We start from the raw sequence: 25,013 nt of genomic DNA on the forward strand, positions 1-25,013 counted from the left end.
TTCAACTGCCTGTTCCTTCTCAACTACTACGAGAATAACCATTTTTTAGTAGCTTTCTGATAGCCGCTTTCTTTAGTTGACGACCTGAACTAGTTCTACATCTGTAGGCAAGATGCAACAAAGAAGTGAGACAATTCCTTGTCTCAGTGTAGGGCCCTACAGCCTCCATGGCCTCATTACACACACATGTGCCCTGGGTGCAGAGAGAGGGGTGTTCTACCCTGTTTCTACTACATTATTCTGGCTGCCCAATATCCTTGAAAACTAGGTATTTTAAGGCTTCCTGCATCTTATTGTTAAGCTGTCTCCATACCAGTTACTATCTACTTAATCATCTATCTGACTGTGGTTTAAGTAGAGTACTTATGGGGGAAAAGGGATGTTCGGTCCTTGTAACTATACCTATTTATACCTCCAGTCCTCTACCAGCAGCTTCAGAATACCTGAGTTTTGGGACAAGGGAAAGTGGTGGTGTAGGTAGTGTAGGCTCAGCACTGGAGCCATCTCTGCAAAATGGAAAAACTTGTAGACCAGCCCTGACTAATTAGCTCCCAGGTATATTTATGGGTGCCTCTGTAGTCAATAGTATTGATGACTGTCACTTCTTGTTTACAAATAAGCTCAAAGAAATTGTGTGCCAACTCCATGGCCTGTAGTTTCAAAGTTTTCAGTTAATCTGTGGTTTATTGTTACATCTTCCAGGAGTTGTTTCCAAGTATCTTCTTCCTTATGACAAGCTCTGAAAGTTGAAGCCTATACTGAGCAGATAGATGTCTGATTTTTACTGTCTCCCATTCTGCTGGGATTGAGATCTCTCCTCATGTTGATTCTTTGCAATCTCCATAACACCAATTTTTCAAACTGCTTCTCTGAAAGTGAAGCCAGATGGAGCTCTAGGCTCAGCAATTGGCTTTACATCGAGGCCAGAGAGGACTTGAGAGCTGTCCTCAAGCCTACTCCCAGTTGAAGATCGCTCTGCTCTCTTTGCCCTAGGGATAGGCTGGAAAAGGAACAAAACTGGCCACTCCTGTCTGCCACCACTGTTGGGGAGCCTGATGATTGCCTAGGCTTACAAAAGAAAATATGAATTTCTGGGCCAGTCAATTCTAGGGCTCTGCCTGCTTAGGAGGAGAGGTATTGGGAAGAGGGGAGGTAGAATAATTAATTCTTTTATTAAGAAACCCCAATAGGCTGTGCTGTGGCAGGTTTACCACACTGAAGCAGTGATGAGCTAGGCGTGGGTTGTGAATTTTAAAGTAGAGTATGAATCTTTAAGAGTTTAACAAATTATACCCTGAAAAAAGTTCCAAAATCAAATAGTTTAGGCCTTGAGCCAGGAACTTTCTTGGAAATTCATATCAATTCAATTCTCTTAAAATAGTGGCTCTCAACTCCAGAAGATTTTGCCCCCCCAGGGGACATTTTGCAATATCTGGAGACATTTTTGGTTGTCACAACTAGGGCGAGAGTACTACTGGCATCTGGTGAGGAGAGGCCATGAATTCTACTAAACATCCTACAACACGCAAGACAACCCCCTACAACAAATTATTTTTCAGTCAATAGTACAGAAACTCTGTTTTAAATATATATACATAAGGGTGTACAAAAATGAACAAAACTTGGCCCTGCTTTCAAGGAGCATATTTCCAGGTTGGGTGGTGGGAATGGGAATGGGAGAGAAAAGGGAAAATGGTGGGTGGGTACAATAAGGAGATGTTGGGAATCAGGGAGAGAAAGGAACTCAGAAAGCTTTAAGGAGTGCCCTCTCCCTCTCTCTCTCTCAACTCCGTCTTGATCTGTCACCTACAGACTAGCAGAGGAAAGTGTGAGGGAGAGAGATGGTTAAGAAAGGGACAGAGGTGTTCCTAAGATTTAGAAAGGGGTAGTAATTCCTTTGGGCCTCCAACTTTGGGGATATAGTAGAAAATATAAGAATTTTGGATCCAGGCAGACTTGACATGATGCCAACACACCTTGTGGTTATGGGTTGGGTTGTGGTTGTGGGTTAGGTTGTGGTTGTGGGAGTAGGTTAAGGAGGATCAAAAGGAAGGCTTTCTGGAGGAGGACGTGATGACTAAATATAATCTTTAAGGAAGAACAGAGGTTAGCCAAGAGAAGAACAAAGTTCTCTCCAGAGAGAACTGCATATGCAGACACTGAGAAAAATAGGTGATACCTCTGGAACTGGAAGGAGTAATGAATCTCTCTGTGCGTCCTGGTTTCCTCTGCAGTAATATTGGATTAGTGAAAACAACCTGTCAGAGAGAGGTATGGTAGGATATCTGGAAAGTGTCTAGTGCAATGCCTGGAACAAAGTAGCAGTTCAACATTATTCCCCCGCTCCTACCCATTTGGTCCCTCACTCCCCTCAGGCTGCTTGTTTGGGGCTTCTATTACCAACCCAGACTGCCTAAATATTTACTGTACACTGTTTTTGAGATAAATTCCGGAGCGGGCAGACCACACAGGCTCGTTTGCCCCAGGTAACGCTGAGCCCTTAGGAAGGATCTTTAGAGGAATGAAGGAACGGACTGTGGAGCAGGTGGGTTGGGGACTTGCCCTCCATTCAACATTTACTCTCTAGCTCCCACCATGAGGAAGGTGCCCCCCTCCAGCAGAGAAAGGCAGATGACTAGGAGCAGCCCTGAAGGGCACCAGCAGTCTCAGAGAAATAAAAACGCCCCACCCCACCTCTCAACCCCCAGTCTCCCAGCCAAGCCCTCATTCCGCGAGGGATGAATTCTCTTCAGAAATCACAGCTTTCAGAGACAGCGAGTCCCTCGTTTCCTGCGGTGTGCCTGGCCCCCCGGTGGTGCCATCCCTTCGCTGCAGGAGCGGGGATGGAGGTCTGTGGTAAAGGGGAAACGGAGACTGCAGTGGAGCAGGAGGCCGAGAGAGAGGTCCCCGAAAAGGTCGCTGTTTAGGAGGGGGTGAGGGCTGAGGCACACCGAGTGAGAAGCAAATCGATAACCCGCCTGAGTTCAAAGCCCAGAATTCGGGAGGTGGAGCGGATAGCCAACCCAAGAGGATACTGCTACCAGCAACGCCGCAGTGCTTAGGAAAAAAAAAAAAGGAAAGAAAGAAAGAAAAAAAATCCCTTGAATGAGCCCCACCTCCTCCTAGTCCCGCTCGGAGCGGTCGAACCGCCAATCGCGCCGTGGGGCGGGGCTGCGGGCAGCGGTCGCAGCCAATAGCTGTGGAGGGGGCGGGGCCCGGCTCCCGGCGCGCCGCGGCTGGGTCGCCCGGGACAGAGAGCGCGGAGCGGCTGAGGGCAACCGCTGAGCCGGGCTGCATGGAGGACCCCGCGGCGCCCGGGGCCGGGAGCCCGCCCGCCAATGGCAACGGCAACGGCAAAGGGAAGCAGGCGGCGCCTAAGGGCCGGGAAGCGTTCAGAAGTCAGCGGCGCGAGTCGGAGGTGAGGAGCCCGGAGAGCTTTGGGGGGGTGCCGGGAGACGCCCGCGGGCGGGAAGCGGCGGCTGAGGTGATTCGGCCGCGTCCCCCGCCCGGAGCCCCCGGCGCTTCCCGGGCCGCCCCCCGGAGCCGGCCCCTGCGGGGTCCGCCGCAGCCTGGACCTGGGCTCTGCAGCCCGTGCCGCGTCTCCGCCCATCTCCTGCCGCGGGCGGGGGCTGTCTAGCCCTTTGGCCTCCGCTCTAGGGGCGCGAAGGGAGCGCGAGATCGAGCGTCCCAGATACTTTTCAGATGTTTGCCTCTTAATCGCTGCAGCCCGTTCTAGTGGGGACTCGCGTCTCCGATTTTCAGAGGAGGAAACAGGCGCGGGGAGGTTGAGGCACCGGCCTGAGAGGTAGGAGGCCGGAGCCCGGCCGCGGGGACGAGGCCCGGCGTGGGGGCAGCGCCCGCCCGCGCCCCCCGCGGCCAGCGGGGCATCCGGACGTGCCGCGTGACTCCTGCCCGGCCGGCGCGCCGGTGAGTCGGCCGGTCGTTTCGGGAGCGCCTTCCGCGGCCATCAGGACCCCTACCTGTGCGGGTTCATAGACGGGGTTCGGGCTGGGGCGGTGCAGGCGGGAGTGGATGCGGCTGTGCCAGGATGCAGCCCCGCGGGCGGGAGTGTGAAGGTTCGGGCCGCCGCCTCTTCTTTTGAAAAGAAGTCCTAACAAGGAAGGTGAAGGGGGTGAATTATCACTCCCCCACCCCCGCATCCAGCCCGTTTCCACCAACCAGCCAAGAGTAGATGTGGCTCTGAGCGCGATCAGAACAGACCACAAAATGTCCGGTCTGGAAGGGTCTGTGGAGATCATCTGGTTTTAGCCCTGTTCTTTGACAGAAGTAAGAGACGGAGGTAGCTCACCCGATATCATGCCGCTGGCATGGTGGCCGGGAGCACAAAGCTTTGAGGTCACTCAGACCGGGTTTTGAGTCATAGGCCTACCTACCATTTGCGCTCTGTGACTTTTGGCAAATTGCCAAACCTCTCTGAGCTCCAGTTTTTTCGTCTGTAAAATGAGGTTAACACTACCTGCCTCAGAAGGTTGGGACAAGGTCAGTGTAAAATGTTTAATTCAGTGCAGGCACAGTGCGTGTAATTGGTCAATACCCGGTGGCTGTTAGTTCTGTATCATCATCATCATCAAGGGGCAGAGCTGGTACTAGAAGGCAGGTCTTAGGCTCCCAGTGCACAGTTTACCGTTTGAATACTATTTCACAGTTTCCAAAGGGATCTCGTGTATGCTTGCCATTTTGATACAAACGAGTAGGAATCCATCCCGTTTTTTAAAAGAGGAGAAGTGGAGGAGGTGAAAAGACTGGCCCAAAGTCGCACCACCTTTCAGAGGCAGAGCTCAGCACTCCTGTCATGCTAGCTGAGGGTTCTATTCACCGCCTCACGTCCCTCCCTGCCTCAGTGTGAGTCTGGCCTTTTAGGGCACCCTATGCCTTCTTCCCCCATAGGGACGTTGTTCTTGCTCAAATGTTGTTTTTGGGGGCCAGGGGAATGACTGCTTCGTTAATATAACAATTATTGGGTCCTTTCTCTATGCCCGGCACTGTTTTAGGTGCTAGGGGTATAGCAGTGAACAGGACAAGGTCTTTACCTTGTGGAGGTAACATTCTAGTTAGGGTGGAGAGACAGCGTATATGCGAGTAAATAAAATAATTTCAGAATGATATGTTCTGTAGGGGAATTAAAACTCCAGAAGTAGGAGGCCTTTTCCCTACCTATCAAGTCTTCCTTCAGGAAAAAGCTCTGATTGTACTTTACTTTTGACAGTGAGTTCAGTATCCGGAGGCTCAGAGCTTTCCACCAGCACTGCAGTTTACCTCCTGATTGTCTGCAGCTGCATTTCCTGCTTGGAAATAAATGAACAACTGCAGCGATCCTCTCCATCTGGGCCCATCACCTGCCTAAAGGCTGGCTGGAGAGATTAGCTTCCCTCCACCTTCCTGCAGCAGGAGAGCTACTTTTACCTGTCAGCACGTCCCCTACCACCATAGCACCCAGGTGCCAGACTCAGATGACTACCTGCTTTTCCTTCCCTCCCTCCCTTTTGCTTTCCTGTGGATGACAGTCCTCAGGGGAGATGATTTTCTTTCCTCTCTACGGCTTCTAAAGAATTACTGGAAGAGAATTACTGTTGGCACAAGTCAAGAGAGCCTCCTCGTACATCACTGTGTTTATAGGGGCTCTTTTGAACTACCCTCTCCCAATGGTTTAGCGTAGTAACTTTCCAGCCTAAAAAGGAAATGAGAGAATAATTGTTTGCTTAATAAAAAGATTCTTACCCTAATGAAAGGATTCACCTCCAGCCTCTTTCAGCCAGATCCCCTGGTTTAATTGGTTCCCAAAGTCCTTGACAAAATTTTAATTGGTTTGTAGCAAAATGAGGAAAATTCTGGGCATTGAAGTGAGTTTTTCATAAAATGTAGTTCAATACATTAAATTTAAAGGATGTATGCGATTTAAAACAGTGTTTTTCAAACTGTAGAGGGTAACCTGTGAGTTGAGATCAACTCTTTTTTTAAGAAATAGTATAGAAAATATCAGTGCATCGTATATAATAATGGTGAATATTATTTTGTTAAACTTTTTTTCCAGTTTGTGTGTGTGTGTGTGTTGGGACAGGATGTAAACTTTAGATATACTTTGATTTACAGTCAAAAAAGTTTGAAAAACACTGCTTTTAATGACTTTTTTAATTTCCTTTTTTCTTTTTTTTTGAGCAAGATTAGCCCTGAGCTAACATCTGCTGCCAATCCTCCTCTTTTTGCTGAGGAAGACTGGCCCTGAGCTAACATCCGTGCCCATCTTCCTCTACTTTATCTGTGGGATGCCCACCACAGCATGGCTTGCCACGTGGTGCCATGTCCACACCCGGGATCTGAACAGGCGAACCCCGGGCGGCCGAAGTGGAACATGCAAACTTAACTGCTGTGCCGCTGGATCAGCCCTGAAATATATTTTTTTAAAAAAGGTTTTTTAAATCTACTTATCAGAGTAAAACACTAATAACCTTATGTCATTCCCCACCCTCCACCTTTTCTTTTTTCTTACCAGTCTGTGTAATCCAGAAGTTTGAAAATCTTTGCTATAGTGGATTTAAACATGATTTGCCTTGGTAGTATAAATTGATAAAGTGGTTTTGGAAAACAACTTGTCATATACAAGGAACTATGTAAATATTAATAAGATTTGATGCATTAATTCTGTTAATAAGAATCTATCCTTAGAAATGATCCTAAATATTAAAAACTTTTTAAGTGTATTACAGCTTCATGCATACAGTAAAGAAAAATTAAAAACAACGTAAATGTTCAACAGTAGAGAACTGGTTAAGTAAACCAATAGAAATTTGTCCACTTAGTTGTTTAAAGTGATATCGTAATAATATAAGAAAATGCCTTTATAATCTAATATTAAAATTGTAAGTTGAGGGCCTGGCCTGGTGGCACAGTGGTTAAGTGTGCATGGTCTGCTTCGGCAGCCCAGGGTTCGCAGGTTTGGATCCCTGATGCGGACATGGCACCGCTTGGCAAGCCATGCTGTGGCAGGCATCCCACAGATAAAGTAGAAGGAGGGGGACACAGATGTTAGCTCAGGGCCAGTCTTCCTCAGTAAAAAGAGGAGGATTGGTGGCTGATGTTAGGTGAGGGCTAATCTTCCTCAAAAAAAAAAAATTGTAAGTAAAATTCTGAGTAACCACCTACATAGTGCTACCAAATGCTGGGTGGTGTGCTAGGTGCTTTTCTTATATTAACTCATTTAGTCCTTACAATGACTGTATGAATTATCCTTATTTTACAGATTAGATAACTGAGCATGTCAACAGTTCGTTAACACCAATTCATTTCGGTTCTGACACTACCTGTAGTTAGCACAAACCCCACAAGTTAAGGACTCAGTCCCACAAGACTGCCCCCTCTTCAACACCAGCCACAAGTGGGGTCCTCAAGCTACTTGCACTTCTGCCTGGCCACTTCAAATTTGGGGGTTACCATGATCCCCACCTCAGGTTCGATAATTCGCTTAGAACAACTCACAGAACTTAGAAAAGTGCTATACTTATGGTTATAATTTTATTATAAAGGATACAACTCAGGAACAACCAGATGAAGAGAGGCATAGGACAAGCTGTGGGGGTGGGGTGGTACAGAGCTTCCATACCCTCTCTGGTTTATCACTCTCCGAGCACGTTGGTGTGCCCAAACCTCATTTTTCAGAGTTTTTATATGAAGTTTCATTACCTAGGCATGGTTGATTACACCATTGGCCACATTATTGAACTCAATCTCCAGCCGCCTCCCTTCCTTGAGTGTGGGGCCAGCCCCCACTTTGAAACTCTAAAGGCTCACACTGTCACCCCATTAGCATAAACTCAAGTATAGTTGAGAGGGACTTATTATGAATAACAGACCCCTGTCACTTAGGAAATTCCAAAGGTTTTAGAAGCTCTGTGCTAGGAAGAAGAGGTATGGGGTGGAGGCAAAGACCAAATATGTTTTTTATACCATACCAAGGCACAGAAAGGTTAAATAACTTGCTCAAGATCACATAATATGTGACAGAGCTGAGATTCAAATTTTTAAAAATAAATATATATTAATATATACTGGTAGAAAATACCCTAAAATGCTTGAAGAGGTTAGGGAGTGGGGTTATACTAAAAATATTTTTTAATGGGATTATGAATTTATACATACAATATCATAGGAAATCTAGACTTTAATACAACTTAGAGTAGAAATGATACCTTATTTGACAGTCCTAAAGTTGTGAAACATCAGAGCTGAAGGACCTCTTTTTATAGATGAGGAACTAGGATCCACAGAATGAGATTTTCCCAAAATCATACAGTGGGTTAATGACAGAGCTGAAGTTAGAATCCAGTTCACCTCTTTTATTTTTGTCCATCTCATTTTACTAGAGATTAACTAGATGCTTTTCTGGTCTGTGTTTATATAGATCAGATATGGGCATAGATTGTAGCTTTTATGTCTGTTCACCATCCTGGCCCTTTACCCAGAGTTTCTGATTCTATATAGGAATATTCAGTCCTGCCCTGCCCTGAGCCTCAAATTTTGGCTTGGAGGAGGGTACTTCTTGGATGAAAGGCCCAGATGGGACTCTCCTAGCTGCCTGCCTAGTCTAACCTTGGCCTCCAAGAGAGGAAGAGATGAAATGACAGTATAATTTTTTTTTGTCAACCTTTTTCCCAAGTTACCACAAAGATTTCTCCATTACAGGGCTCTGTGGACTGTCCCACTCTGGAATTTGAGTATGGAGATTCAGATGGGCATGCAGCAGAGTTATCAGGTATGAATGAGGTAGATGCATCTTTGGAGAGTGGAAGGATGGCCAGGAGGAGAGGGAAGGCAGCTTGTCTGTTCTCCACATTCCTTCTTTTCTCCACTCTCCAGTGGTAAATATCTCTTTGTTTGCTTTGACATTTCTTTCTGTGAACCATCCCTCAGCTGTGGTCTTCTCCATTCTGTCTTTCTGTCACTCTTTTCTGCTTACCCTTCTTTATTCTCTTTTGGTGCACTCTCAAATCTGTTTTCTGTTAACCTTCTCCCCATTTCTCCTCTCTTTCTCTTTTCGTTATTTACCCATATTTTTGCATGCCACCTTCTTTCTGCCACCCTCTCCCTCTCAATCCCATTCCACCTCTCTCTCCTTTTTTCTTCTACCTCCGTCTTGCCCCCTCCCCCTAAAAACCTGCCCCTTATTAAAATCTCAACAATGTCTGGAGAAAACATAGACAACTAGCCAGCTGAGCAAGGCTGGACATATCACCTATATCCATCATAGTGGAACTCTGCTTGGATGTTTCTGAGCTGGAGTTAAGTGATCCCATTCTTCTTTCAGTGCTGGGCTGCTTCTCTCTGTCTGGATTTTTAGTTTAGTCTAAACGTGATCTCACATTAAGGGCCTCCATGTTACATGTGCTATGAATACCAGTTATTAATAAACAAACTTTGGGTGGAGATGGTGTGAAAGTTAAATATCCCGTCACATGGAATTGATACTTTGAGATAGGCTTTTTCAGAGAAAAGAGACAAACATTTTTGAAGAAATTCTTGTGAATAAGCACAGGGAATAATTTTTGTGATGAGTGACAGAAATAGAGAGCTGAGTTTAATAACCCACAAAGGATTAGAATCCAGAATATGAATACATATATAGAAAGAGAAAAGATGAACAATCCAAAAGAGAAGTGATCAAAGAATACAAATAGGAATTCATAGAATAGAAAACCTTCTGGTCAATAAATATATGAAAGATGTTCAACTACATTAGAAAGTGGGGAAAAGCAAATTAAAATAATGAAGTATTATTTCTCATTCATCAGATTGCAAAACTTAAAAGACGGGTTGATGAAGGTGCAGAGAAATGAGTACTTTTATACACTGCTTGGCATGAGGAAGCAGAGTATAAAATTGGAAAGCAGTTTGGTCATATGTAGCAAAGTTGAAGATGCACACTTATTATGACCCAGCGATTCTAGGTGTACACTTTAAAGAAACACTTGAGCACAAGAAAACATGTACAAAGATGTTTATTGTGGCCATCATGAAAAATTGAAAACAACTTAGTAAGAGAATGGATAAACTGTAGTGTATCACTATAATAGGCTATGTATAGTTGGGTACTGTGGAGCCATTAAGATAATTGATTTATACAATATGCTTCAGTATCAATAAATATTAAAAACATGTTGATGGGGAGAAAAGAAGTGACAAAATAATATATACATGTATCCAAAAAATGGCTTAAACACACAAGTCTAAAAGTTGTTTCTAGGGGCTGGCCCTGTGGCCTAGTAGTTAAGTTCAGCACACTCTGCTTCAGGGGCCCAGGTTCATGGGTTCAGATGCCAGGCGTGGACCTATACCACTTGTCAATCATGCTGTGGCGGTGACCCACATATAAAAATAGAGGAAGATTGGCATAGATTTTAGCTTAGGGATATCTTCCTCAAGCAAAAAGAGGATTGGCAAAGGATGCTAGCTCAGGGCCAACCTTCCTCACCAAATAAATAAATATATAAATAAATAAAGTTGTTTCTGGCAAGTCTAGTTGCATACTTGATTGCACACAGTATCAGTTAGGTGAATGGATTTTTTTCTTATGGATATGTTAATGACACTGTTTTTCATGTAAAAAACTATTGAAAGACATAAAAAGCTTCCTAAGAAAAATAATTCATGCAATGTGATACTGCTTGGATAAAAAATTTGAAAACAGAATATCATGTGTTGTTTACAGGCACATACATGTGTAGAAAAAAGTAAAAATAGGCATGTGAAGCATACACACCAATTTCATTATAGTGATTACCTCTACAGAGGGAAATAAGATAGACCAGGGAGGAAGAGGGGACTTTAGATGTCTGAAGCAAATATAAGAAGTGTTAACATTTGTTTCATCTGAGTAGAAGATACACAGGTGTCTTATATGTATTCTTTATTTATCTGTATATGAAAATTCATGATCTAAAATTTAAAACAAACAAAGTTCAATACCTAAGAGCCTTGCTCCCTTTTCTTACTGGATTTGTACTCTACTCTTAAAAAATATATATCCACACCAACCACTAATGAATGAAAAATTTAAGATGCAGAGATAAGATTTGCTTCTGGTCATTCCAGGATTCTGAAACTCAGGACTCAAAAGCCCTGGCTCCCAGATGAGGTGTTTCTCAACCATTAGACAGTTGGCTGGAACATAAGTGACTTTCTTTTGCTTTGTGAATTATTTGTGACCTAGTTAAATTTCTAGCAAGGGTCTTAGGTAGGAAACAGAGTTTTGAGAAAATCTGTTCTATCACCTGTTGACTTCAATTCTTCATTCTCTGTAAGGTGAGGGTACTGGGATAGTGTTCTGGAGTGTGTGTGTATGCATGTGTATGTGTATAAAAGGGTATTTTTATTTCTCATAAGCTCTCTGCGTTTTGTGTTGAGAGGCTACTGTCAGCAAAGTTAGAATTTCCTGGGCCACAGGCAGCCCTTTGGCAACCATGGCTGCTTCTACATGGTTTGATGCTGCCTCTGCCTCAGTGGCCATGGGCAGGAACCGAAACTTCTATACCCTTTGAGGAAACTCAGCAGGGAAAGAATGAACTGGCTCCAACCCCAAAGAGCCGTCTAACACATACTCCAGCCCTCACCCTGACTCCTTGAATAGCACAAGGATCTTGCCTCTGAATTTCAGGAGTTGTGCTGCCCTCTTATTCCCTAGAGACAGGATAGTCTCAGTATGGGTTGACAAGCAGAAGGGGTTGCAACCCTAAGAAACAAGAGTAATAACATTAAACCCTCTCTGCTCCAACCCTCCTCCTGGCCCTCACCAAATGTTGAAGGCTGCCTTCTCTGCTGTAGCAGCCAGCTGGCAGGCAGAGGACAGGTTTGATGGTTTAATCACCCAGGGACACAAGCGGCTATTTTTAACTGCTCTGAAAGGGAGGAAGCTGGCTCTGGATTGGCTTGGACGTAGGAACGTGTTGGAAGCTTTAGCTCTTTCATGCCACCCTCTCCATCCCAGCCCCCTTCTGTAAGGGTCTGCTCAATGTTTATGACTCTGTCCTATCTTTTCTGCAACAGAATTGTATAGCTACACTGAAAACCTGGAATTCACCACTAACAGGAGGTGCTTTGAAGAAGATTTCAAGACCCAAGGTGATCCCAGATCCTTATTCATAAACACCTACTGTTTCCCTCCATGATACCCCAGCCTGACCTAGAAAGAGCCTAAAACAAAGTATGATCCTTCTTCATCCTCTCCATAACCGTATAACTTCTTAATCCTTTCTTGCATATGGGACACAGAGTTTCCTATATCTCAAGTGGAGAAGCTATGGAGTTTCCTATATCTCAAGCAAGAGAAGCCTGAGCTGGGTCCCTTTCCCTGCTATAAAGGGCCAAGAGAACAGCGGGGTGGGGAGGTGGGGCTGGGCAGGTGTCCTGCTGCCTGGTAGAACCCTGTGCCTAACCTTGTCCTTGACCTTAATGTTCAACCCCTGCCTTCAACTCTGCCTCACTCCCAATAGCATCTAATAATAATTTCATAGGCCAACACTGTGATCCTCTCAGACCTCCGTTTCCTTACTTGGTCAGTGGCAATTCAATTTTCAGCTCAACGAGTGTGTGGTAAGTACCTGCTTTCCACCAGAGATGCAGGAGGCAGGGGTGAAGGTGAATTTGCAATATCTTCAAAGATATTATAGTCTAGTAGCAGAGGGGAGATGTGTACATCACAGACCTAGTTGAGGCCAAGAGGAAAATGGTAAGTGTAATAAGAGAAGTAAAAAGTATCTTGTGGAGACAGAGCTTCTGACCAGAGCATTAATGGAAAGAGGTAACTTTGTATTGGACCTGTAATGATGAGTAGGAATTGGATATGTAGGGGGACGGGGAACTCCTTGAGAAAAGGCAGAGAGATTGGACAGTACAGTCTGTGTATGGAGGATGGAGGAGATGGAGAGGAAGATGAGGCTGCAGAGTGGGTTTGGGCCAAAATATTTTGGGTCCTTTACTTTTTCTGTCCCTTATTCTTTCTCAGCTAAATAAGGAAAGCTTTTCAAGAGAAGAATTTGTTGGGGGCTGAGATGAGAGGAGGATATGCTTTTCCAGGAAGGGGAGGCAGCAGCTGACACTAGATCTGTATGGCCTTCTGTCCCCAGTGCAGGGCAAGGAATGGCTGGAGTTGGAAGAAGATGCCCAGAAGGCCTATGTGATGGGACTCCTGGACCGGCTGGAGGTGGTCAGTAGGGAGCGGCGACTGAAGGTGGCCCGGGCTGTTCTCTACCTGGCCCAAGGTAAGTGACCACCTTTGCCAATTTGAGAGGAGTGGAAACTGGGCAGAGAAATGGTGTTATCAAGACTAGGGTGAGGCAAGCCATGCTGGGAAAGCAAGGTCCCTGCCTCTCAAGGACAGATCTTGTTGTGTGCTAGGAGTAACCTCGTACTTATGAGGAAGATGAGGAGATGCTGGTGGGTACTGTTTTGGATCACTTGAAATCGGTCTTTGTCTTACCAGGTATGCAAGGATTTCTTATAGGGTTCTTTTTTTCTTAACCTGGGCTGTAATCATATGTGGAGACTAGCAAGAGGGTCAGTGCGCCAGAGCTGACGATGTACCACCAGCTGAGCATGAAGGCTTCTTCCATCAGCTGTGGCCTGGCCCTGACACTGAGGGGAAGTAGGGGGGTGCCACAGGTTCATACATGGACCCTCTGTATTGTTTCTCATTGGTATTTAGAAGGTTCAAGCCAACAGAACAGCAGGAGTGGATGCTGTGAGTAATTTGGAGATGCTCAGAACTCAATGAGATTAATTGAGGAAAGCTTCCCAGACGAGACCTACTAGCCAAGTGTTGGAAAGAGAAATGAAATTCCTAGCTAGAATAGTAAAAATAAGCCCTGAGATCATAACTAAGAGGACTGTTGGTAGAACCAACCAGTTGGGAGCTAAAAAACTGTAAAAGAGGGGCTGGCCCCGTGGCTGAGTGGTTAAGTTCGCGCGCTCCGCTGCAGGCAGCCCAGTGTTTCGTTGGTTTGAATCCTGGGCGTGGACATGGCGCTGCTCATCAAACCACGCTGAGGCAGCATCCCACATGCCACACCTAGAAGGACCCACAGCGAGGAATATACAACTATGTACCGGGGGGCTTTGGGGAGAAAAAGGAAAAAAAACTAAAAAATCTTTAAAAAAAAAAAAAAGCTGTAAAAGGAAATCATAAATGGAGAGGGAAGAGAGGGGACATTAGGCAAAGGTAAGACTATAGCAAACAAGGCAGTGCCCAACCAACCATATCTCTTGGGCTGGCACACTGACCAACTTCCAACTACCTATACCTTCATCTTTTGTCTGAGGGCTTTCTCTGCAGCCCACATAGGGCAGCCAGGAAGTGCTAGGGAATTAATGTGCTCCCCTGATCCGGCAGCACTCATCAACAATGACAGGAGTTAGTGGATGAGTAGTCCAACTACCTCAACCTTATTGGGTGGCATGATTCTGAGTTGTGTTTAATACTGTTTCCCAGAGCTTCCCACAACCTGGGGTTGAACTCTTGGCTGCCTTTTCTTCCCTGTCTCATTTTCTTACTTCTTTACTGATGGTTCCTGGGATCAATTCCCAAATAAACAACTTGCACTTGCATCTTTTATCTCCTAGATCTGCTTCTCAGGGAACTCAAACTTAAGACAAGCCAGTGATGAGCACATTGGACTTAACCCTGGAGACTGCCTCTCTTCTCCCTCGCCTCATTCTAGGAAGCTCTGGGAGGCCCTTGCCCTACCTTTGTCTGCATAGTTGTTGGGCAGGGCGTTGGAAGATAGTTTTAAGATCATGGGACAGGGTGGAAGAAACTGGGATACTCCCCTCCCCCTCAACCCCTATGGCACTGTCTGGTCCTTTAGGCACTTTTGGGGAATGTGATTCAGAGGTCGATGTGCTACACTGGTCCAGGTACAACTGCTTCCTGCTGTATCAGATGGGGACCTTCTCGGCCTTCCTGGAGCTACTTCACATGGAAATCGAGTGAGAAGCCTTAGGGGAGGGCTGGTCTAGACAACCCCCTTCCTTGAAGGGTGCCTCGTGTCCTTTGCTGGTTCCCTCACTAGAGATCTCTGTGGGAGCTGTGTCTATTCACACCTCAGTCCAAAGCTCACTGACACTTCCCCTCCATTCAGCCATTCTCTCTGATATTCTGTCCTCTTCCCTGAGGTTGTTCTCACCTGCAGCTTCTGTCCACTTACAGCTTCAATCCTGGGCTTCAGGGGCCTATCCTGCGTGGTTTCCTTTTTTATCCAAACACCTCAGCTCAGTCTAACTCTGGAATCTATGAAGGAAACTGTTCTACCTGAAAACATGACCCAAGAGGGACAGGACCAATTCCTGTCACTGTGCCCGATTCTTTCCATCATGGGTTATAGCTCTAGAAGTGGCCTTATCTGCTGCTACCACTATAGTGACCCCTCATTTTGTCTCGTGCCTTTCACCCAGGAGTTTTCAATAGGTTGAATTCTGTTTATTACTCATCATGTGTCACTTGGCATCTCTTTTGTGTCTAGCACAGTGTTAGGCACAGTGGGGATTACAAGAGGAGTTTATATCACAGAGTTTATATCACTCTGCACTTGCCTGTCTTCATCACAGATAAGAGTTTGCTGAGGTGACAGGAATTCTATGGGCTCCTTTACCTTAGACCACTTTCTCTATAGCTACCTAGCCAGAGAATGGCAGATACTCATGTTTATGTGTATGATAAGTGGAAACACAGCGAGTAAAGCAGGCTTATGGGTTCCCCTTCTCTCCCTCCTCCCTGTGGCAGCAACAGCCAGGCCTGTAGCAGTGCTCTTCGGAAACCAGCCATCTCCATTGCTGATAGCACAGAGCTCCGGTGAGTGAGGCTGGCCAAGGGATTGGAAGAGGGGATGGTTAGCAGTGGGTCACCCTTTGCCCAAATCCCAAGATGCACCCAGACCACTAGAAGTTGCTAATTCCGCTGGGTTGGGCTCCCACAGAGACCATCCCTGAGGTCTCTGACTACAGGCAGGGAGCTGCCTTGGGAATCTCTTGTGATCCTTCTATAACCCCAGGGTGCTGCTGAGTGTCATGTATCTCATGGTGGAAAATATTCGCCTGGAGCGAGAGACAGACTCCTGCGGGTGGAGGACAGCCCGGGATACCTTCCGCACTGAATTGAGTAAGAAGTGGCACTTGAGGAAGGGTAGGAATGGGATACTGATGGTGGAGGGGAAGTATAGCATCTACCTAGGAGAGACAGACAGCCTTTCTTTTTTTAGAATTAATATCTTTTCTTTTAGGATAGAGATTCTGCGTGGCAGGCATGAGGGCCTGGCTTGATTGCCCTGTGTCTATGAGCTAGGACCAGTCATACGTCTTCTCTATGCCTTGGTTTCCTTGGTTATAAATGAGGATAGCCATCCCTCTCTCATTCCATCACAAATTCCACATGAAAAAATGAGTTGAATCACCTTGAAAATATAAGTTGGTGTTGTCATCAGACAGGGATAAGATACGAAGGCCTATGTGATTTTAAAAATATATTCATTTATGTGGGGAAGTGAATTGTGATCCACAAAATGTGTTGAGTCCTTCAGCCAGAAAGCAATTTTATTATTTGTGGCTTGTCATCCAGCCCCAAGCTTTGGGAGCTAAGTCATTTTACCTACGTGGCCTCCCTTCCTACCCTTGAGGGGCTTTCCTCTGGGGGCTCTCTAAGCCTCCTTCTAAGAACTAAGTACTCAAATTCTTCAGGGGAGGTGAGTGCCTTTCTCACTGTGTCCGGAATCAGGGTTACAGGGGCGGGGTTTCAGCCACCTCATCCTTACTTTCTCACTTGCCTTTCTCCACACCCCCCCAGGCTTTTCCATGCATAATGAGGAGCCTTTTGCCCTTCTTCTTTTCTCCATGGTTACCAAGTTCTGCAGTGGCCTGGCTCCCCACTTCCCCATAAAAAAGGTTTTGCTTCTGCTCTGGAAGGTGGTCATGGTGAGTGGCTGATTCTCCCCGCTCTTATCTCATCAGATCAGAAGTGCCCTCTGCCACCTCAGTTTCTTCTAATTTCAGGAGGCTTGAGCTAGGCAAAAGAATAGGGCAGCTATTAGCCAATGGAGGGGCAACAAGGCTGCCCTAGAGAAATCAGGTGTTCTGTATCAGCACGGGTTACCTGTTTCTGTTGAACTGGCAGGAGATGCCACTCTATGAGTCGGGGTGTCATTGCACCTTACCCTGATAGAGCTGACATTTCATAGAAAGAGCAATGGCTGAGAGTCTGGCCTCTGCTGACACTGAGGAACCTTGGACAACTCTCTGTGCCTCAGCTTCTCTACCTGTAAGATGTGGGGTTCAGTGCCTGCCCTCCATCCAGATAAATAGACTTGCTTTAAAAAAACAAAGTCCTTGTGAGTCTGTGGTTGCAGTTGTTACTGATCGTTCAATCTGAACCTTCATCTCTGGCTCCCACCCCACAGGACTGGCTGCCCTCCAGGGCAGACCTCATAGGAGGAACTACCTCTTGACTGCAGAGGAAATTGAGTGACTCTGGGGGTTTGTAGCATGTGGATGTGCTCCTTAAATAGGGGACATGGTTTCCTGTTTTTTCAGTGGAGGCTCCCAAGAGTCCCTTTCCTAATTTCTGGTGATGTTTCCAGCCCTGAATCAGTAAATAATGCTTTATCCAGACTCCTGAACCCCTCAGACTGAGGATAGTAAACACATTTGCCCCTTCCTGTTTTATTACTTCCTAATTAAGAATGGGGTCCGAGGGGGCTGGAAGTTGGGGCTCTTCCTCTCTATCCATGTTTCCCTGACCTTACTCTCTCGGACTTCCCTCCTTTCCTCTTTCTTTTTTTCCCTTTTCTTGTTTACCCTTAGTTTACACTCGGTGGATTTGAGCATCTTCAGGCTCTGAAAGTACAGAAGCGGGCAGAATTGGGCCTACCTCCACTGGCTGAGGACAGTATCCAGGTTGTAAAGAGCATGCGTGCTGCCTCTCCACCTTCTTACACTCTTGACCTGGGGGAGTCTCAGCTGGCACCACCACCCTCTAAGCTGCGAGGCCGCCGCGGTTCTCGAAGGGTATGGACTAAAGCAGACAGTGGTGCTGTGACACTGGCCAGAAATCAAGATTCTAAGCTACTCTGGATGTGGTAGGAAAGGGCAGTAAAATGACCCAGCTCATCCTTCCCCTGGTTGGCCCTGTGACCAAACTGAAACCTTAGAGTCTACTCTTTGGCCTCTGTCCCCGAGCCCTAACAGCCCCTGACAGGGCTATCGTGATGTAACATTGTGATATCACATCATAGATCTATATCTTGCTACAGGGTCATTGGCTTAGACCTCAGTGCCTAGAGTTCCCTAGCATCCTGAACAACATTTAGGGTATAATCCTGGGGATAGGGACCCAGGGCACCTGAACAGGGCTCCCAACAAATCCATGTGCCCACAGTGAGGCACTTATCATTTTCTTGGCAGCAAGAAGGTTTACTCTGAGCCAGTCACACTTTTGTCTAGCCCTGGAACCAGAGGCTTACATTTACAAGGTAACTGTTTAGGGTTCTGGGTATAGTCTGCATCCCTGAAAAGGTCAGAATGACAAGTTACACTGAGCTGACCATACTCCTACAAACTTACTTGCCTGATCTGCCTGAGTTCACCAACTACAGGTGACAGGACCAAATAGTCACACTTAGTAATCTAGTCTACATAATCTGCAATGTGATTTTTTTAACCTTTATTTTTGTTTTATAAAGTAATGCTTACTCATTGTAGAAAATTTGGAACAAATATAAAAATATGAAGAAGGGAAAAAAAAAATCACCCACAAGCTTAACAACCAGAGGCAGTCATGGTTAACTTTTTGGCCTATTTCTGTCCAATCTTTTTTTCTTTCTGTGACAAGATTTAAAATTCTAAACTTGCTTCCTTCTGCCTAGCAGCAAGCTTCTGTCTTCCTCTTCCTCAGTCAGCCAGCTGGTTTATGCTCACAGAAGGCAAACTAATTGAATGTTCACCTAAGCAGAGCATAATTAGGAAGGAAAGTGCTGGCAAAAAAAAGGCATCAGTGTTTTCTCAAAGTTCAGTAACTGACTTTGGGATTATCTACGCTCTGTTCCCTGATCATTGGCGTCTTTGCCTGAGAGCTACTTGTCCTGGAATTGGGCCTGGTGGGGATACTAGGATTGTAGTGGGGAATGAGATAGTCTCACAGGAGCTGCATGGTTGTTGTATGTTTCTTAAGTCTTGCAGCCTGTGGGTAGAGGGTGGCTTCAAACAGGGATGTTCAGGGTGAGATCTCTGTACACCTCTCTGCACCCCCCCACCTCCCCACAGCAACTCCTCACTAAGCAGGACAGCCTGGACATCTACAATGAAAGAGATCTCTTTAAGACTGAGGAACCAGCCACAGAGGAGGAAGAGGAGTCTACTGGCGATGGAGAACGAACTTTGGATGGAGAGTTAGACCTGCTAGAGCAGGACCCTTTGGTGCCACCTCCACCCTCACAGACACTCCTCTCTGCTGAGCGAGTGGCCTTTCCCAAGGGCCTGCCCTGGGCCCCAAAGGTCAGGTAGGTTTGATAATACTGGGGACGCTGAGCTTTGGAGGTATAATTGCTGAAGGCCCAGGGTGGAGTGTTGATGTATTCAAGTCCCAACAAGCTGGGCTTGAAGTCAGAATACCTGGGTTTGAAGTTCCGTCTGTTGGCTGCTGTCTTCGCCCAATGCTTCTAATCCTCCAGTTGGAGAGGTAGGAGCCCAGAAAGATTTTGTCTCTCAAGGTTTGCTTTTCTTTCCTTTTCTGGGATTTGTCTCTCCGCCATCCTCTCAGACAGAAGGACATTGAACACTTCTTAGAGATGAGCAGGAACAAGTTCATTGGATTCACTCTGGGACAGTAAGTGACTGAATGGTCAGAATTGGCTATAAAGGGGTTCTTAGGAGGCCAGAGTAGTGGGTGGCTTGGAAGGAGAGATATTGCATGGTAGTCATGATGCAACCTAGAGCCATTCGGCCATGCGCAACTCCCAGTGACTACTTTGGGTTCTTGCCATGGAATTTTTTCCTTCCAGTTTCCTAGAAGAACTCTTATGTTCTTAGCCAGGTGTACGACCTTGAGCAATAAGTCATTTCCCTCTTGGGGTTCAATTTTCTCATGAGAGTTTTGGATTTGATAGTCTCTGGGGGCCCATCCTGCTTTAATGGGGTAGAATTCTGTGAAGAAGCAACACAGTCAGAACAGATCCAATCTTCTCCTATTTCCCCAGCCTCATGAATCCTTCCCTCTGGCCTCTATAAAAGCTGAGATGGCATTGTTACTGGTGTTTTACTGTCAAAAGTGTCATTGGGCTACATGCCCTTTTAAGTAGGAACCTACCACTCCCAGACAAAGTGAGTCCCCAAAAGACTATACAAAAATTCTAATTTTCAGGAATACTTCTCTGTACCATTGTTCTTTTTGTGTCCTGAAGCAGTAATGGAGGACCCAGAAGCTTGCATAAAAAGATCTGGGATACCACATGTTGAAAGTGGCATGGTCCATGTAACTCTAGGGGATATCATTTGTTCTCTATACTTTTGACACTTATGATCTGGTGTGTCTTGCATTTCACAGGGACACAGATACCTTGGTTGGATTACCCAGGCCGATCCATGAGAGTGTGAAGACCCTAAAGCAGGTGACCAGGGTGGGCTCTCAGTCTTCAGGGATAGGGAACCCTCAAGGCAATTTAGATTACTAGGATCCTGGGTATTGGCTAGGCCTCTTTTACCAGACACATTCTGAATTATTGTTCTATATCTCCCCTGCAGGCATTTTGGCCAAAGAAGAAAAAATGAGATCTCTCCCTACTTACCCAGTTTCCTACATTCAGATAGATGAAAAAGTTCTCCTTTTTTCCTCTCATTACTTTTCTCTCCTGCCACTCCTCCCTCTCTCTTCCCACTCCTCACTTCCTTTCACTTCTCTCTCCCTATAGGGCCACTAACTTCCAAAGACCCGAGACTGAATAGCAGTCTGCTCTGTATCCAAAGTGTGTGTGAGCACAAAGAATAAAAGTAGTCATCTCTTGCCCAGATCTTTTTTTTTTTTAGGAAGATTGGCCTTGAGCTAACATCTGTTGCCAGTGCTCCTCTTTTTGCCTGAAGAAGATTGTCCCCGAGCTAACATCTATGCCAATCTTCCTCTATTTTGTATGTGGGATGCCACCACAGCATGGCTGGATGCGTGTTGTGTGGGTCCACACCCAGGATACAAATCCACAAACTCCAGGCCACTGAAGCAGAGCGTGCAAACTTTACCACTATGCCACCAGGCCAGGCTTCTCACACAGATCTTAAACCCTCCCCAACCCTGTCATCATCACTCTATGCACACATAGCACACACACATGCAGCAAAACTCTCAGGGCAGTGGTCCAGAGGCAAAGGCCTGATTTTGGCTTCCCCTTACACTTTGATTGAAGGTAAATGCTTAGGTTTTTGCTGCTTTTCAACAAATATGGAAACATGGAATAAAAAGAAACACTGTACATGAAACACTTTGCTAAGTGTTAATGATGCAAAAGGGAATAAGACTCCTGCCTTCAAAGAGTTCATGGTCTGTTTAGGGTGACAGACCCATAAACAGGACATTTCCTTGTTATTGGGGAAGTTAATCAAGAGGCTGGTACACATGTGATTGAGGCCCTCAGCCCCTTGTTGATGTCTTATTTTTCCTAGCACAAGTACGTCTCCATCGCAGATGTTCAGATCAAAAATGAGGAGGAGCTGGAGAAGTGCCCCATGTCTTTGGTGAGCCAAGGGGGTCCTGCACAGGAGGAGGGCAGGAGGAAATCTGTCTTCAGTGTTGTCACAGAGCATGCGTGCGTGCCTTTGGGCTCTTACTGTGTACCAGGCAAGGCAAGGTCCCTAATTTCATGATACATTAAAGGTAGAGAAAAAAGATAATGAACAAATAATTAAGAAAACAAGAAGACTATCAGAGAATGGGAGATACAATGAAGAAAATTTTAAAAGGATGATATATTAGGAGCGTCTATCATGTAGTAGACTACTTAGCTTGGGTTGGGCAGTCAAGATAGGTAGACCTCTGAGAAGGTGACAGTTAAGCTAAGATGTGAGGTACAAGAAGGAGCTGCCCATAGGAAGATCAGGGAAAAGAGCATTCCAAACAGAGAATGGCCTTAACAAGGTGAGAGCAGACTCAGAGTATTAGGGATAGTGAACAAAGATCTGTGGCTGGAGCACAGGGGCAAGGGGGTAGGGTTGTATGAGATGGAGTCAGGGAGGAGACCTGGGGCCACTTTACACAGGACCTGTAAGCAAAGATAGGAAGAGTGAAGTTGTTTCACGGTACACAGGTAAGTGTTGGAGATTTTAAGCAGGGGAGTGACCATGATCTGATTTATCTTTTTAGAAACCACTGGCTGCTGTGTAAAGGCTAGACCAGGAAAGAGTAGAAGCAGGGAAGTCAGTTAGGAAACTCTTAAAATAATCAATGTGAGAGCTGCTGGTGACATGGACTGCAGTAGTAATTGTGGAGATAGTGAAAAGTAGATGAATTTAGATTATATTTTGGAGGTGTAGCTGACAAGACTTGCCGTTCAATTGGATGTGGATAGAGAGGCAAAGAAGGGAATTAAAAATAAGTACCATTTGCCAAGATGGGGAGTTCTGTTTTATCGAGAGTTCTGTTTTGGTCATACTCAGTTTTAGATGTTCATTGGACACCCATGCAGAACAGCCAAGCAATTAGATATGTGGGTCTAGAGTTTTGGAGAGAGGACAAGCCTAGAGAAATAAATTTGGGAGCTGTTGACTTATGGACAGTGTTAAAAGCCATAGAACTGGCTGAGGTAACCCAGGGAGAGAGTAGAGATAGAGAAGAGGATAGAACCCAGGACAAAGCCCTGGGGCACACGAATATGTTGAGTGTGGGATGAGTTAGGAAAGGAGCCAGAAAAGAAGAGTAAGAAAAACTCTCAGTAACGTAGGAGGAAATCCAGGAGATTGTGATATGTAAAAGCTAAGAAAAGAAATTCTTTCAAGAAGGGAGTGATCAGCTATGTCAAATGCTGCTGATAAATGGAGCACGATGATATTGGAGGTGCCCATTGGATTTGGCAACATGAAAATAACTAGTGACCTTGCTAAGAACAACCTTAAATGAAGTAGTGGGGCTAGAAGCCTAGTTGGAATGTGTTGAAAAAGGAAAGGAAGGAAAGGAGGTAGACAGTCAACATAGACACCATGGAAGTTTTATTGTGAAAAGGATAGAAATGGGATGGTAGCTGAAGGAGGATGTAAGGTCAAGGGAAAGTGTTTTATCTAGGAGATATCAGAGAATGTTTATGTCCTAAAAGATGATCCAGAGGAGAGAAGATAATTACAGAACTGATGCATTTGATAAAGTAGAAGAGTGTGAGATCCCATGCACGAATGAAGGGTTGGCCTTGATAAGAGCACAGGCCGTTCATCCTTCATGTCAAGAAGGAAGGTAGAGACTCTGCTAGAATTGGTGTTGAGAAGATGAGGCTATGCCTTATCTGATTGTTTCTGTTTTCTCCAAGAAGTGTGAGGCTGGGTCAGCAGCTGTTGAGGTGATTGGTTTGAGGAGAGAGGAGAAGGTATGAAATAGGCCTTCTGGAGAGCAAAAAGGCAAACATGCAGGATTGCCAGGGTTTATTAGATGCCCATTTAAGACTTGTGTCCATTTAAGCAGCAGGTGAGTTGTGAGGGATGGAAGGGACCTGGTTACTCTTCCTTGCCTTAGGGTCTCATGGCAGTGACCCTTGCCCTAGAACAGAGGGACCTTGGGAGAGGAAGGACTGCATTGGCCAAAGATGACTGTGGCCTGAGCAGGCTCTTGAGCACCGGAGGCCCATGTCTCCCCACTCTGATAAAAGACTTAGATAGAGTCATCAAAATGAGAAAGAGAGTTGTACATGAGGAGTCTGGTCAGAAAGGAGGAAGGTATGTTGTAGGTGTTCATAGAGAAGGAAGGAAAATAGTTTTCACCTAAAACCTTCCTTTCTAATACTCCTTCCTGTCTCAGGCCATAGATTATCCAACTCCCTTATTAATTCTCTCTATTGAGTTACCTACCTCTCTTTCCTGGCTTCAGAGCATTCCAGAGTTCTCAGATGGCCTCAGATTGACACCATGGGAAGTGCCTTTGTGTGAGGCATCTGTTCCAGTGTCTGAGGCATACTTGCAGCCTGATTTACACCCCTCTGTGTTCGTGGTCTGAGCCAACCTCTACATGGGAGTTCTGACTCCTGATTCAGCATGTGACATGGCAAGAAGATTTCTGGATTGATTCCAGATAATAGGAAAACTAAAATCATAGGTTGTCAGGGCTGGAAGAGCCCTCAAAGGTCATCCAGACCAGCCCACTGATCCTATAGAAGAGGAAACTAGGACCCAGAGAGGGAAAATAACTCACCCAAGGTCATACAATGAGTCATTAGCACAGCTAGGATAGGAACCTAGATCTGACTACCAGCTCCGTGCTCTTTTCACTGCCACCCTAGACAACCAAGAAAACGTAGCCTTTGGTCAACTGGAAAATGGCCTGGGCAAACTGTGTGTTTCCTGCCATAGGGGGAAGAGATGGTACCAGAGACACCATGTGAAATCCTCTACCAGGGCATGCTGTATAGCCTCCCCCAATACATGGTAAGAAGACAGCCGAGCCAGAGCTGCCCTTCTCTGCTGCAAGGAACAGACAGCTGAGAGCCATTTCAAGCTGAGCTTTCTATCATTTGAGCTTGATTTCTGAGCTTTAGCCCCTAAGGCAAGGCATTCTCTAACACATTAGAATTCTGAGCTTTCCTCAGGGCTCCTCTGAGAGGAAGGAGGACTTGGCTGTACTCCCAAGTCCTTCTTTGGGAAGGGTGGAGAATAAGGTGGGGTACATGTAGGATGTATTGGGGACCCTCCTCCTACGTAAAACCCTAGTCACTCTGAGGTCTGCTGTGGTCCTAAATAGCCTCAGGCTGAGAATGGTGAGGATGCTGATGATTAGGGTTAGAGGA

General features: G+C 45.8%; 1 protein-coding gene across 1 annotated transcript in view; it reads left to right on the forward strand.

Annotated features, from left to right (window-relative positions):
* The first annotated feature begins 3,279 nt into the window (after positions 1–3,279).
* STRIP2 (striatin interacting protein 2) overlaps positions 3,280–25,013 on the forward strand; it is a 43,616-nt gene continuing 21,882 nt past the window's right edge. Inside the window, exons 1-14 of the mRNA XM_046669300.1 lie at positions 3,280–3,418; positions 8,698–8,767; positions 12,055–12,129; positions 13,134–13,268; positions 14,871–14,991; positions 15,785–15,853; positions 16,053–16,159; positions 16,841–16,968; positions 17,854–18,057; positions 19,312–19,547; positions 19,808–19,873; positions 20,591–20,654; positions 21,697–21,768; positions 24,580–24,654. Of these exons, the coding sequence (XP_046525256.1) occupies positions 3,296–3,418; positions 8,698–8,767; positions 12,055–12,129; positions 13,134–13,268; positions 14,871–14,991; positions 15,785–15,853; positions 16,053–16,159; positions 16,841–16,968; positions 17,854–18,057; positions 19,312–19,547; positions 19,808–19,873; positions 20,591–20,654; positions 21,697–21,768; positions 24,580–24,654 (1,545 nt within the window). The 5' untranslated portion in view covers positions 3,280–3,295. The remainder of the gene's footprint in view (positions 3,419–8,697; positions 8,768–12,054; positions 12,130–13,133; positions 13,269–14,870; positions 14,992–15,784; positions 15,854–16,052; positions 16,160–16,840; positions 16,969–17,853; positions 18,058–19,311; positions 19,548–19,807; positions 19,874–20,590; positions 20,655–21,696; positions 21,769–24,579; positions 24,655–25,013) is intronic.

This window comes from Equus quagga, chromosome 8 (assembly GCF_021613505.1).
Source record: "Equus quagga isolate Etosha38 chromosome 8, UCLA_HA_Equagga_1.0, whole genome shotgun sequence".
NCBI classification, from domain to species: Eukaryota; Metazoa; Chordata; class Mammalia; order Perissodactyla; family Equidae; genus Equus; species Equus quagga.